Genomic DNA, 14,147 nt, shown 5'->3' on the forward strand with positions numbered 1-14,147 from the left:
AGACTTTTAAGCTGCACTTGAGATTCCCCTTACTGAACTCAGTTCAGGACCAATTCAGTACAATCACAGAAAACCTTTATAACATCATCTCAATTAAAGGTAACAAAATCAATAAGTGCTAGTTTAACTACAATCCAACTAGACTAGTTTGGTTGGAGTTTTGTTGCTACACATTATAATAAACTACATACTATAAATGATGTTATGCGTCTAAAATAAATATTATTGCTCTATGCGTAAAAGCATAGCAGGCAACACAGCATGACCCAACTGTTAGGCTAACTGTATATTTCATTAAAAGCAGTAGTCTATACTATCCTAAGAACAAGAGATGAGCGATAGAGCTGCATACACACCATTATCTTTTGCACATTTCCCCCTACTTTTCTCTTTAAAATTGGGCTCCTGAGGGTTTAGAGCTTTCTTTGTCATCCATAATTTTAATTTGGGTTCAGTTTCTTACTGATGTGACGTCACCCAAACCCTGCCTGTTTAAGTGAGGGAACTTCTCTGGGCGGTGGGTGCACACGCCGAGTCCCGACCAGGTTAATTCACCGTGACATGACATAATAATTGACATGACTAACAAAAATTTATTTTTATTTTGCGTGGACACCCCGTGCCGCCTCCCTGGCAAGATGCTGCCCTGGTCGGCTGCCCATGTCGCCTCTGTCTAAATATGCCACTGCCAAGCGACAATCAAAACAAGTTTTAAAAAATCGTGCACTCTACCCTGATTGGTGGCTTGCTGTGTGATTGAGCAGTCAAATTTTTACTCACTAATAAATAAATAAAAAATAACTAGTTATTTTGCAAAATATAGTAAGAAATTTGACTTTGTCAAATACTTAAGGAAAGTATGAACTACATATACTTTGTTACTGTCCACCACTGTGGCTGAGGCTATAAAAAGATCGGTAACATCCTGAAACCGAGTTACAGAACAATGACCAGGATCATACAGAGGTTTTCCAAAACGGGTTTCACTCGGAACAGACCTCATAAGGGTCCATCAAAGAAGTTGGGTCCTCATACTGTGCGTCAGGTGCAGATGCAGGCTTCAAAAAACAGATGCATGAGTGCTGCAGCATTGCTTTAGAGGTAGAAGCGGAAGGTCTGATTGTCAGTGCTCACACAATACGCCACAAACTGCTACAAATCGGTTGCATGGCCATCGTCCCAGAAGGAAGCCTCTTCTGAAGCAGGTTCACAAGAAAGACCACAAGCAGTTTGCTGATGACAAACTGTCCAAGAGCATGAATTACTGTGGTCTGATGAGACTAAGATAAACTTGTTTGGATCAGATGGTGTCCAGCATGTGTGGTGACGCCCTGGTGAGGAGTTCGAAGAAAACTGTGTCTTGCCTAAAGTTAAGCATGGTGGTGGCAGCATCACGATCTGGGGCTGCATGAGTGCTGCTGGTACTGGGGAGCTGCGAATCATTCAGGGAAACATGGATTCCAACATCTACTGTGACATTCTGAAGCACAACATGTTGCGCTACCCTCAGAAACTGGGCCGAACGGCAGTTTTCCAACGTAATAACAACCCCAAACACACTGGCAAGAAGACAACTGCTTTGCTGAGGAAGATGATGGTAAAGATGATGAAGTGGCCAAGTATGTCTTCAGACCTGAACCCTATTTAGCACCTGTGGGGAATCCTTAAGTGAAAGGTGGAGAAGCGCCATGTATCTAACATCCAGCAGCTCTGTGATGTCATTATGGAGGAGTAAAAGAGGATCCCAGCAACAACCTGTGCAGCTCTGGTGAATTCCATGTCTAGGAGGATTAAGGCAGTGATAGATAACAATGGTGCTCACACAAAATATTGACACTTTGGACACAGATTTGACATGTTCACTTAGGGTGTACTCACCTTTGTTGCCAGTTATTTAGACAGTAATAACTGTATCGGGAGTTATTTTTAGAGGACAGTAAATCTGTACTGCACAAACTGCACATAGTCTACTCTAAAATATATCCAAGTTTCATTTCTATTATATTGTCCCTTAAGATTATAGTAAAATGGTTGCTGAAATGTGAGGGGTGTACTCACTTTTGTAGGATACTGTATGTTCTATGAATACGTTCGTTTGAAATGTCACCATGTACAAATATATAGATCCAGATCTTGATAAAAAAAAAAAAAAAAAAAAAAAACAACACAAAGTTGTCAGAATCGTGCTAGTCCCACGCCGATTTACCCATGTTATGTTATTACAGACTTCGTCCTGCAAATAAATTCCATCATAACAGTGCGCCTACGGTGTTTTAGTGAGAATGTAAAGCCATAAATTACTGCTTTTGAACTCCCATAAGGACCAAAAAATGTCTAAATTGGTTCAAAGTCCCGGAGTGAGGAAAGGCATGGCTATGGGAGGAGGACAAAAACAAAAAGCGGGGGTGGGGGGGGGGGGGGCATGCTGTATCACAAAGCTTGCTGTAATTGCTTGCTGTGGAAACTACCACTCCCTCTGGGATGATCTACAGAAGCAGTGTGGCAGCAGCTGGACTGGCGGCCAAAACATTTTAATCATATAACACGTGGCAGCAAACGAATGGGTCGCCACTCCAAGTCAAGGTGCAGCGCGTCACGAGCCACGCTGGGGGGTTATCACACACTCCCTAGGTGTAGTGTGTGAGATCGAGCTGCAGATTATTCCTGCATGCCTCTGGGCCATGGGGAGGTTAGCAGGGGTTAGCATGCAGCCTGTGTTTCTTTAACTGATTTTCTCTCCCCTGCAGCGGATTCACTGAATCCCAATTCTAATCAAAGCCAGATCTTACTGCGGCTCTGATGAAAGTCGATGGGACACACTGCCGCCTTTTCTCTGCTGACCTGTGTTACCTGGGCAATTTTACAAAGTTGAAGCCATATAACAGTTAAATTTTTTTTTAAATCACTACTGACCCTTTACACCCAGGACACAACCTCTTTTAACTCCTTTCTTCTGGCAGGCCCTACAGAACTTTGTTCACCAAAACTGCCGGAAACAGGAACAGTTACTTTCCCCAGGCAATCACCCTCATTAACAGCTGACCTTAACTATATGCTTAAATAAGCGACTTTAATCAGAACAGTCTTTACATTCCCATATGTTACACAGACTACTGCGGCTGTATATAGTGCTAAAGTTCTAAAGTAAACTCTTTATCGTACGTGAAGAACAATACTGTTATTTGCACTACCATGCACTCTCACACTTTATGTACATTACTGATCTCTAATATACTCTGTATATGGTCCTATGTAATACTTGTATTGTCTGTTTTGCCTTGTATGTTTCTTGTGTGTGCCAACACACGTGGCCAATAAACATGATTCTGATTTGAAAAAAAGAGAAAGTGTTAACAATGAATGTGTTATCATGGATCTCTGGCCATTGTTGGTTTAATATATATGAAACATAATGTGTGTGCTCTCTTTAGCATGTTAAGACATGTTACCTAATACTAAGTGGCCTAAGTGCTGACTGTGCTAACAGGAAACTAGGCAGACATCATCAGATCCAGTGTGGCTTAGACATGACTTCAGACAGAAGATGGAATCGTGTTAATCAGCCACAGTGCCGGTGGATGAGCTTTGTCGGTGGGGCACAGAAAGGTCAACCTGGCTTTAATCCAATTAAAATTCCATTTTTATTTCCAACCACATGCCTTTCTCTCTCTAGGTTCGAAAAGATTAGACAGTCATCTGACCCAACTGTTCCCCCCCACCTGGCCCTTGCTGTTTGACCCGATGGCCTCAAATGCTGCGCGTGATAAAGAACCATTATTTATACATTATTAGGTATTACCCATGTACCTTATTCTCTCACGCTCACTTTTTTTCTGTTTTAGTTTCTCGCTCCTTGTTTTGTACCACAGAAAATGCCTCTCCCTAGTCACCATGGGTTTTTAAACACACTGCGCGCGCACACACACACACACACACACACACACACACACACACACACACACACACACACACACACACACACACACACACACACACACACACACACACACACACACACACACACACTGTGATACATGTCCACTTCATCGCTTCTCTCTAGCTCTCCAACCGTCACTAACTCCAACCACTCCAGAGCCACTTCATTTGATCGCCTTAACAACAGACGTATCACAACCATCTAAACAGACTCCATCATTTCAAATTATGAGGCCTGTAATTATGCCAAAGCCTACAACTATATCAAAACTCAGACCCACCCTTTAATCAGGCAGCTGTGAGCTGTGCTGCTCTGCTCTCATGGCCTTACTGATGATGATTAAAACAAAACAAAACAAAACAAAAAAAAAAAACCTTGACCACTTAAGTAACAGGTTAAACTGGAGCATGTTGTAGTCTGGGTTTCAGTCTACAAGATCTTCGTGATTAACGTACAATTAACTTTCATTTTTAACCCTTTAAAACTATTTCTGGTACTGTAATACAGGGGTCCAACCAAGTATTTGTACTTAGATCCATATTTAACTTCTGCGATATGAAATATAATTAAAAGAACACTGCTGTATGCTGAAGCTAAAGAATAAAATATTTAGTCTCATGGGTCATTAAGATCCATTTATACAGAACCCAATCTCCTTCAATTCCACATTAGTGCTTGCTCTCAGTGTGGTAACAGCACATTGAAATGAACCTTCACTGTTTCTTTTGCTGGAATAACACACGTAGGTCTCCAGTGGCCCTGTAAAACAAGACTGTTTTCCTGGAACACACGACTGGTCAAATGCTAACACGATAATTAACCTTAAACAGATCAGCTTCACAGATAACAAAACCAAAGGTTTACCTCAACAGACCATCTGGCCGGCTCTATGGAGAGGGCATTGTCAAAATATTAGTGAAACCTCCACTCGAGCTGTGATGGTTAAGAATACTGCAGTCTTCGCATGATTTCCCCAAGAACTTAAAAGCATGATTTTTTGGTTCCATTTACATTTCGGGGTATTTTTGTAACTTGAGGGTGGGTATTCATGTAACTAAAGCTAAACTTCATTCGAGTGCATTTCAACTGTTCGCCAGCCAAGTTAAATAAAGGTTATGTTGCTTGGCTCTCCATCATCCTCAAGCAGTACTTTAAACGATGTGCAAACGCAAAAGCCTTGTGAATTCATTACTCCAGCACTATTCAAATGTCAGCACCAGAGACGTCAGCACCTTTTCCAAGCCAAGACTGGGAAACTACTGACTTACCAAAACACTGTACAAGATTAGTGGTGGTAGTTGTGGAGATCCAGTTGATCCATATTCTTCTTTCAATAGAGGGAGCAGCACAATTTCTTCTTCTTCTTATCTTTTTTTTTTGAAAGCCTGGAGCTCAAACCACAAATATCCACTGACGCTTTAGCTAACTATCATGGGTGATATTTTCTTTTCATATTTCCCAAATGGAATGGGAAAATCACTTTCAAACTGGGTAAATCAAGCCTGCAACAAAGGTGCAAACCTCCTTATATGGCCCTGCCTAGCTTTGACCCTAACTGGCCATGACTGTTACACTAGATGAGGTAAAGGCAATAAGGCAACATGACAAATCCAGTGTTAGTCTCACCGTCTGCCAATCCATTACCACTAGAACCTCTGCTAGTGGAGTGCTTTGGGGTTTTCATCAGCATCCCTATGACAAGGTGAAAGTGACTGGGGCTAAAAAGGGTTTCAGGATAATGAAGGGTAGATGCAACTTACTTCCCTATATGAGCTCTCCTTATGCTATGATGCACTCCATCCTCTTAATAATGGACTCAGTTGGAGCTCTTAAAGCATGTCAGTCTGTCATATTAGAGGTTAGGGGTTATAAAAAGATGGAGATTACTTCATGCTTGTCTGTGACTCTTTGCAGTTGGTTTGACAGTTTGGAGTGTGAGACAGGCCAGGGCGGGTCAAGCACTTGGAGACAGCAATATACTTGTCTACGGCCGGCACTTCCCTGACCAGACACATTCCTGTCCGGGTAATCTGCCATTACAGCTGTCTAAGGAGCGTAATGCATATCCATAAGGTCGTGATCTCTGCTCAAACATAGTTACATCACCGTGATAGGGGTTACTCAGATGCCCTGGCACAAGCTCCAAAGCTTCAGACAAAAGAGACAGAATGAGACAGAGGGAAGCCGCTTCGTAATAACAGTCTGTCTTAACCATCATCTTATCCTCGCATATTATGACCCATAAATGGTTATAAAGGTAAAGATGCTTGCAGGGGGAACCCTGCACTTGTGATATATTCCAAATGCGTGAAATTTACCAATGGCTTATAGTTCAAGTCTTTAATCTTCTAAGGGGACTTTTAAGTTAAACGTGTCTGTTGCTTTAAACAGAAATGTCATACACCTTCAGGAAAAATATCTATAGAGTTTAGCACAACTGCACAGCAACAAAAGTTATTTTCAGTTCTTGATGAATAACCAAGCCACACTTCCAAATTTGGTGAATTCCAAGGGGAATGGAATGTCGGATCTTATGACTGCAGTTTTTAGTTCAAGAGGTGAGTCACAAACACAACACGCAGCTCTATGGTCATGAGATTAACGGCTCGTACAAGGTGAAAATCTAATTCTCTCCCTTTTTCAGCTGTCAACTTACTATTCCCATCCCATCTCCCCGCTGCAGGCACATTGCAATGTTCTGGTAAACGGCACCACATTCACAAAAGGAATGAATGGAAATAGTTGGGCTGCTGGGTAATGACAAATAACAGTTAACTTTTATGGAGCAATATTTCTCTTTGAGGAAAAAAGAAATGCAGGACAGATCATATAAGGATGACAATTCAAACAGTCAGTGTAACTCGATTTGGTGTCCGGAAGGCAGTGCTCGGGACCAACACAGAGGACAAAGGTCCTTCTATCCATGAACAAAGATTCTCCAATGAAAACCAGAAAAACAACGTCAGGTAGCGCAGCTGCCACAATGGCTCATGTTCAGAAAAAGACCATGAAAGTCAATTAAGGAGGAAATTAGGCTGGAAATGAATTATCCAGCTCTGTAATCTCATCAGAGCCACATGGTAATTGAGAGGGCAGATTATCACTCCTGAATTAGTGCAGAGTTCATCTGCATCCCCGCGTCTGTGCGTCTGAATTGTGTACAAGTCCAAGGTGAACGCAGCGTATGGATTGGTCCGATTTCAAAAATATATTAGTGGATAAAAGCAAATGAAATAAAATGAAGTTGAGAAGAAGAAATATAAATGTTTCACAAACTGGGAAAACAAAAAAAGGTTTATTGCATTTATCAAACAATGATGGATCAAAAATTCTTATGACCTGCTAAAAATAAATGATAAAGTCCACTTAATAAAGGGATAAGACAAAACCTTTCACTCATTAACTTAAAAAAAAAAATAAAATTTATTAAAATCTGGACGTGATCCGTTCTATCGGCTGCTGAGCATCGCCTTGTTATTTTTATAACCTTATTACATTTGCATGTGTAGTGGCTTTGTTGGCTTCTTGCAGCTTGTGTTAAGTAACTATTCCCAGATGTTTTGTCAGAGAGCTCCACCCAAGTGACAAAAAAAATTAAATAAATAAAAATCTGAAAGCCAAAAAAGGTTCTGTCTGCAGAATGTCTGAGAAAGAATAAGACAGAACAAAGAGATTCATTATTAAACTGGATGTCCAGGTTTTAGGGAAACCAAACATTCTTTGGCTCTAAAATAAGGTATTACAGGTTCCTGTAGATCATCGCTGGCAGATTCAATAACACAAAACAACACCCCCTTTCTCCAATGGGTCATTATTCTCACAGAGATGCTGGAGCAAGGCAGAACAAGCAAGGGAGCAAAGAAGCTGTAGGACGTAGTGGTTATCCTGTCTCATTAGTGTCCTTTCAATCCTGCTTTTCTGCCTCACCTTCAGCTGTGGTTTCAGAATGCACAGGGGGAAACATTGGACTGGTATGAGTCAGTGGACGTGGCACACAAGTTACCCCTGCTGACAGGAAATCAAAGGCTGTTGATAATTGTTGTAGGCCTTGTTCACGGTCAGCATTGTTACAATTTTGAAATAAAGTTAACGTTTCCTGTTAGATTCAGTACGACCCACATCAAAAGCTTCACTGCATATCCTGCCATTTCTCTACCCAGATCAACCTTGACTTCATGTAGCTGCTACTGAGACAGACAAATTGGAGCTGGGGGGGGGGTGTCAGGGGTGTGTGTCAAAAGGAGACAAACTCGGGCAGGCGAACTTATCACTGGTTTTATTTGAGACTGCCTCGAACCACAAGTGAGCCTTGAACAGAAATCCAGTCTCCGACTTCTACCAGTATACTAAACAAATAATTAGTTCTAGAACGTCAGGGGGAAAAAAACAGTACAGTATTGGCTGAAGTGGTTTTGGCAAGAGGTGGGTTTCCCCCCATTGTGCTGGTTGGAGCACATGATCCTGTTGATCTAGCCTTGGTGTTGAGAACCCAGTCTGACTCGTGTCCCAGCTCAGTGGAGGAAGCAGAGCCGGATCCTGCGAGACAGAGCCTGGCAGATTTAAGAGATTTTTTCCCCTCTGCATGCTACTGAGATGCTCTTCTTTATTTAATAGAAAGAAACACGAGGTCAGGAAAAGTATCATATAGTATACAATAAACTGGTGTTCGTTTACACCAGCAGTCAGGCTGAAAAAGCTGCATTAACATTCTTTCCTTGACCATATTAAGCCTATAAAACACAATCACAAGACCAAACTAGTTGTAGATGCGGTTCAAATGCCACGCTGTATGCCTGACCCACAGTCCGCCTCTTTAAGGAGGAGGAAAAAAAAAAAGCCCTGAGTCATTGTAAGCAGGAATTCATTAGATCTAATAGACAGCGCTAGATTCTGCAGATAAGAAGAGAGCTGGCGTTCATAACATTTCTACTTCTCTCTACAACACTAAGTCACCTCAGTGTCGGAACAGAAGACGACATTGTGTACCGTTCATTTACAACTTAGTAGCCGCGGGCTAAATATAAAGAGAGCATTTAGAGAGATCCCCATGTGTCCATAAGCAGCTGAGACATGAGGGTGCAAGTGAGTACCTCTGGGAAACACAGACAAAAACAAATTCCATCTTGGGGTGTTTGAATTAGCAATAGGATTATACGTTAACCCCACACAAACCGTTTCCACTTGACAAATTGCTATGTGCTACATACCAAATGGGTAACACTTTTCTCAAGGGTAGTGCTCAGAAGCCAAAACGACACCTACATAAACACTCCACAAACAACTGATATTAACCTTCATCACAGGCTTATTTGCAATCTGCTTTCTTCAAGACTGATTCCCGGTTGATTCGCAACAGATTTCTGTTAACAAGGGTGTTGAACCAAGCTCAGTGTAAATTCTGGCGTGTCAGAGTAACATAATGATGAGGTGACTTACTACAGCTTACCAAGACAGGCTGAGACTGAAAAATAAAAACAACAAATGGACATTTAGAAATAATGGAATGTCTGCATTATCTCCTGAACCTGGCAGATGGTGAAAACATGGATGCGATTCTAACACCGGCAATCGTTATATGGTATCGACGGCGTCATGTGTACACTTACTTTAATAGGAAATGCCTTAATGATGTGAGCGGTCTGAAGAAAATGGCCAGCCTGGTTCAAGCTAACAGGAATCCTACATTTTGTACAATCTTTCAATTATGGTGAGCCGAAAAGCATCACACAGCAAACCTGGAGGCAGCTGGACTACAATAACAGAGGACCATGTGAGGATCACTAAGACTTGGTGCAATCCAGTCTGAGGAAAATCCTGTACTCTGAGTGCATGAGGCTCACAAAGGCCCAGGACTGTCTAGTTATTAGAAAAAAAGAGACTGAGAGAAAATGCAAATCCTTCCACCAATTTTGCTCACTTGTCCCCCTGGAATGGATACGATTTTCTGTTGTGCTCCTCAGAAGCCCAGTTGGGAACAAATATAAACATAAAAAAAAATACACACAGCTACAAAGCTGTTAGGACAATCAAATGCAGACCAGGCTGATTTCAATATTTTCTTGTTTGAATAAAATAATAAAAAATTATAATAAATCACTCATTTGACTAGTTGAAGTTTGTCGCCCTATTTAGCTGTCAGGAAGAGCATTCTGAAGTATAGTTTTACTGAAAAAATAGTATTCAAATGCTGTTCAGAGCCTCTATTTAGAGCAAGCCCTTACTGTACTGTCCGTCTGAGTTACACGGACGGGCAAAGACCCGAGATGAGATTCTTCAGCGGTGTCGACAGGCAGAATGCACTTATCTTTACTCCGTCACTCTGTTAGTACAGTTAGCAACAGTCAATTCTCAGGAAGGATAAGTAAACACTTGGACTTTCCACACGAGCAAAAAATACTGGCTTTGACATCACTGGACGACTCATAGCTCTATTGAATAAGCAAAAAAAAAAGAAGAAGTGTTGAACGAATGACTAAATATGGGAAAGGCCCAGTAAACAGTCATCTGTAAATATGACATACCAGGATGCTTTGTTTAGACCTAACCCGATTTATTTTTTTTTTTTTAACTACCTGACAAAAACAACCCTTTTCAGAGACATGCCACCAATTCAGGGAGCTGCTGATATCTCTTTGGGACACTATTTCCACATACGGTATAATGAATATCATGAAGTAGTAGACGCGGAAAGCAAAGGCTCGGCAGGACCATTCTGTTGATTTAATTCTGTTACTGTGCCTCAGGCAAATGTCTGAGCCCCCGCCCCCCCCCCACAACAACATTAAGCCGGGTATTTATTATAATTTTGGTTATAATAAGCCCGGTATGGCTTTATAATTGTTTTGACCAAACATCAGTTAAAACACAACAGACATTAGGAATGCATGTACACGCTCGGATCTGCGCCACTGCTGCAACAATCCGCTGCTGCTCTGATTTCCTGCGGCCGCACAAACAGCTCGCGATATCTCCCTTCGGTTTTGTATCGCGGAGAACGTCAGCCATCGCGAGGCAACGAATAAATTAGTGCGAAATGGTTTTAGACGAGCGAAACAAGAACTGCAGAAGCTAAACTTAACGAGTGGACTCATTGGACTGAGCGATTGCTGTCCGGAAGTAGTTTAATTCAATCTGCACCTCTGATCCCAGGGTCCGCAGTTCGTTCCGTTCTCCACTCTAAACAAGCACAGATTGGCTCATTTGAAATTGAAAACGGTCTAACTATCGATCCTGCAAAGAAAGAAAAAGAAAATAGAAGAGAGAGTTGCACTGTGTTCTCTGTGAATACAAACAATGTTGGTTTGGCCTAATCCTGACCCGATGAAGAGTGAAATAAAACAAAGAGCTGCCGAGTTCAGCCGAAGTTTGCGCTAGTGATTACTGTAAGCGCAAACGCTTAACTACTGATTCGTGGAATAAAACAAATGCGTGACTGGTGTGTGGAGCGGGAAACAGCCGGTATACGCTGGTGACACGAGTGCGGTAAAACGGTATCGTGTGATCCAATGGTAGGATTCACTTTTTGTTTCTCAGTAATATGGAAGTGGAAAACTGATGAAAAAACAAAACAGAAAGAACACACTCAAGCAGGAAATGACAAAGCGAAATGATATTTGGACAAATGCGGTTTTGTGCTGTGTTAGCCTGTGTGTGTGTGTGTGTGTGTGTGTGTGTGTGTTAGCCTGTGTGTGTGAGCCTGGGTGTGTGTGTGTGTGAGAGACAGACAGAGAGAGACAGAGAGAGAGAGAAATGAGAGTTACTGTGCTGGCCAAAGCTCTGTGAAGGTTCACAGAAAGGGGTGGAGAGATAAAGTTGGTGTTGTTGTAAGCCCTGCGAGAGTTCCGCATGTGGAGGTTATGTAAAGTCGACTCACCCGGTGTGGGTCGTACTCGGAGCCTTGGCGTCGAGCCTCCAACTCTTCGTAGGCTGGAGCAGCTCCTTCTCTCCGAGCTTGCTGATACTCTCTGCGCAGCTGCTGGATACGGTCCATACTGCTGCACACGCACACACAAAAGACACACAATGTTGAATTTCCATATTGATTTAGTCTTAACAACTACATATTAAACAAAGCCTGAACTTTGTTTAATGTGTGCTCACCCCTGCTGTCTAAAAGCTTAGAGATACACATGCTAATACGTTTTCTGATGCCCACACAAATGCATAAACATACAAAGCAAAGGCTTCAGCTCAATAGATTTTACATGTAAGATGAAGGTCGAGGAGGGCACGCATCGCTGCTGACGGATTTCATGAGCATGGAAATATCGGAATCGCACCAACCTGCATGGACAACAAATGTTCGCGGATAATCAACACTCCCTCTACAATATACCTGAAGAACAGGACTAGAAACAAAAGTGTGACTGTGTGTAAATGTATGTGCTGATGACATTTTGATAAGGACTCAAAGTTAAATAAGCAACAAAACAAAACAGACACAGCAAACGGCTGTTTATTTAACACTCGGCCAAAGAACGTGTGATATTTCCTCTCTGTCTGTGCTCAAATATTGTGTTGTGTTACAAAGCCATGGAAGTGTGACGGTGATGATAAGGGCCTGCCTGTCAGTTCAGGGCTGCTCTCACTCAAACACAGTATCACCTCGGTACACGCCAAAGTCAGTCGCAACCTTTCCGCATCACAACAACAACGCATGTGCAAAAAACCCCCCCAAAAAAACAAAAAAAAACACAAAAGCACAACGTTGTTCCACGCGCATCGCTGCAATGTCAACAACAGCTAAATATCAGGGTGTCCAGCTCAATATGTCACTACTGAATTAATCACGATGTTCAGATCGCCACGACGGCCTTCCTCACATAAGTATACAAAAACACAGTCCCATGTACATATCAAATGCATTCAACAAGTGAAGCATCTCCAACTAGTGCAAAATAAAAATCTAAGCCTTTACGAATAACTAGCCGTTAGAAAGCCAGATTGAGACGGAATTGAGCTGTTTCATGACACTTTAAAGGGGCTGTGACGGGTTTTCACTTTTCTTTTGAAAATGTTTTATTTAACATGATGTGCACTTCTGTCCTCAGCGATTTGACGGATAAGCTGACCAAGCACTCGCCTTTTGCTACGCTCGCTCATTTTCATTTAATTAATAATGAAATCGTTAAAAATAAATCCCTAAAATTATGCGACTTCTCGGATTAACATGTCCTCTCTCCTGCAGTGTCCTCCATACGGGGAGAAATGTGCAGATGTACTGTTCATACTAAACCATTGTTGGCGTTTTTGGCTTACATTACACCCTTAAACAGTGACACTGGACAAAAAACATTCTTGGGTTAAAAAAAAAAAAAAAAAAAAAAAAAAAAAAAAAAAAAAGAGAGTATCATGTGCAACAGACATGAGGAAGACTGTGAAGACAAATCTCAAGCAACTGTCTGAGTAGAGTCATGAGTACGTCCTGTATGCAATTTCGGCATTAACTCCACATTACGCACACTATACAGCTTATAGCAGACATTCCACCCAAAATATTATAACAACTAATTATATATGCATTTGTGTGGGTTGGAAAAATAGACTCTTAATCCTAAAGCCCATCAACCACTAGTCTACAGAGAAAAAGCTAAGCAGTGACTGGGATTCTAGCAAGCCGAGTTATACATCAAGGCAAATCATACACAGATGTTTAGCATTTTACACAATACCACATTTAAACTGTGTCAAATATATTTGCAAATTACACAAATGCACAGATTGACAAATTCTGACAACACCTTGTGACACTGTTACCGAGGCAACAGAGTTTAAATAAACATACGATGTCTAACACTGGTGACTACATCTGTTGTTTGGATGAAAATGCTCAGGACTTTTATACCCCAGAATTTCACAACTCAATCAAAGAATGTAATACAGAAACGTTGTGTAACCATGCAAAGCCACATGTCCGATTCATCATGTTCATGTTTTGGTCTGCTTGACAGAAATATACAAATTTGCATATGTTGTATTAGAGATGTTAAAATTTGGTTCTCTTAAAAAATTAAAGAGAACCAATCCCAATTCCAAAGAGAACCAATTACAATTATCTTATTCTGACCACTGCATGTTCAACATGGCAGCTCAGCGTAAAGACTTTCTGAAGATTTGAGAATTAGAATTGTTGCTCTCTACAAAGATGCTGAGGCTAGAAGATGATCAATAACATCCTAAAACTAAGTTACTGTACAGTAGCCACAGTCAT

General features: G+C 41.4%; 1 protein-coding gene across 4 annotated transcripts in view; it reads right to left on the reverse strand.

The window, feature by feature from the left end:
* pard3bb (par-3 family cell polarity regulator beta b) overlaps nt 1–14,147 on the reverse strand; it is a 259,615-nt gene that overhangs the window by 24,273 nt on the left and 221,195 nt on the right. For 3 of the 4 annotated variants that reach the window (XM_083537987.1, XM_083537984.1, XM_083537985.1), the window contains one exon: nt 11,811–11,931. In XM_083537987.1, the coding sequence (XP_083394113.1) occupies nt 11,811–11,931 (121 nt within the window). The remainder of the gene's footprint in view (nt 1–11,810; nt 11,932–14,147) is intronic. The other variant, XM_083537986.1, reaches the window with a different exon arrangement.

The sequence above is a fragment of the Silurus aristotelis genome (assembly GCF_946808225.1).
Source record: "Silurus aristotelis genome assembly, chromosome: 3".
Lineage (NCBI taxonomy): Eukaryota > Metazoa > Chordata > Actinopteri > Siluriformes > Siluridae > Silurus > Silurus aristotelis.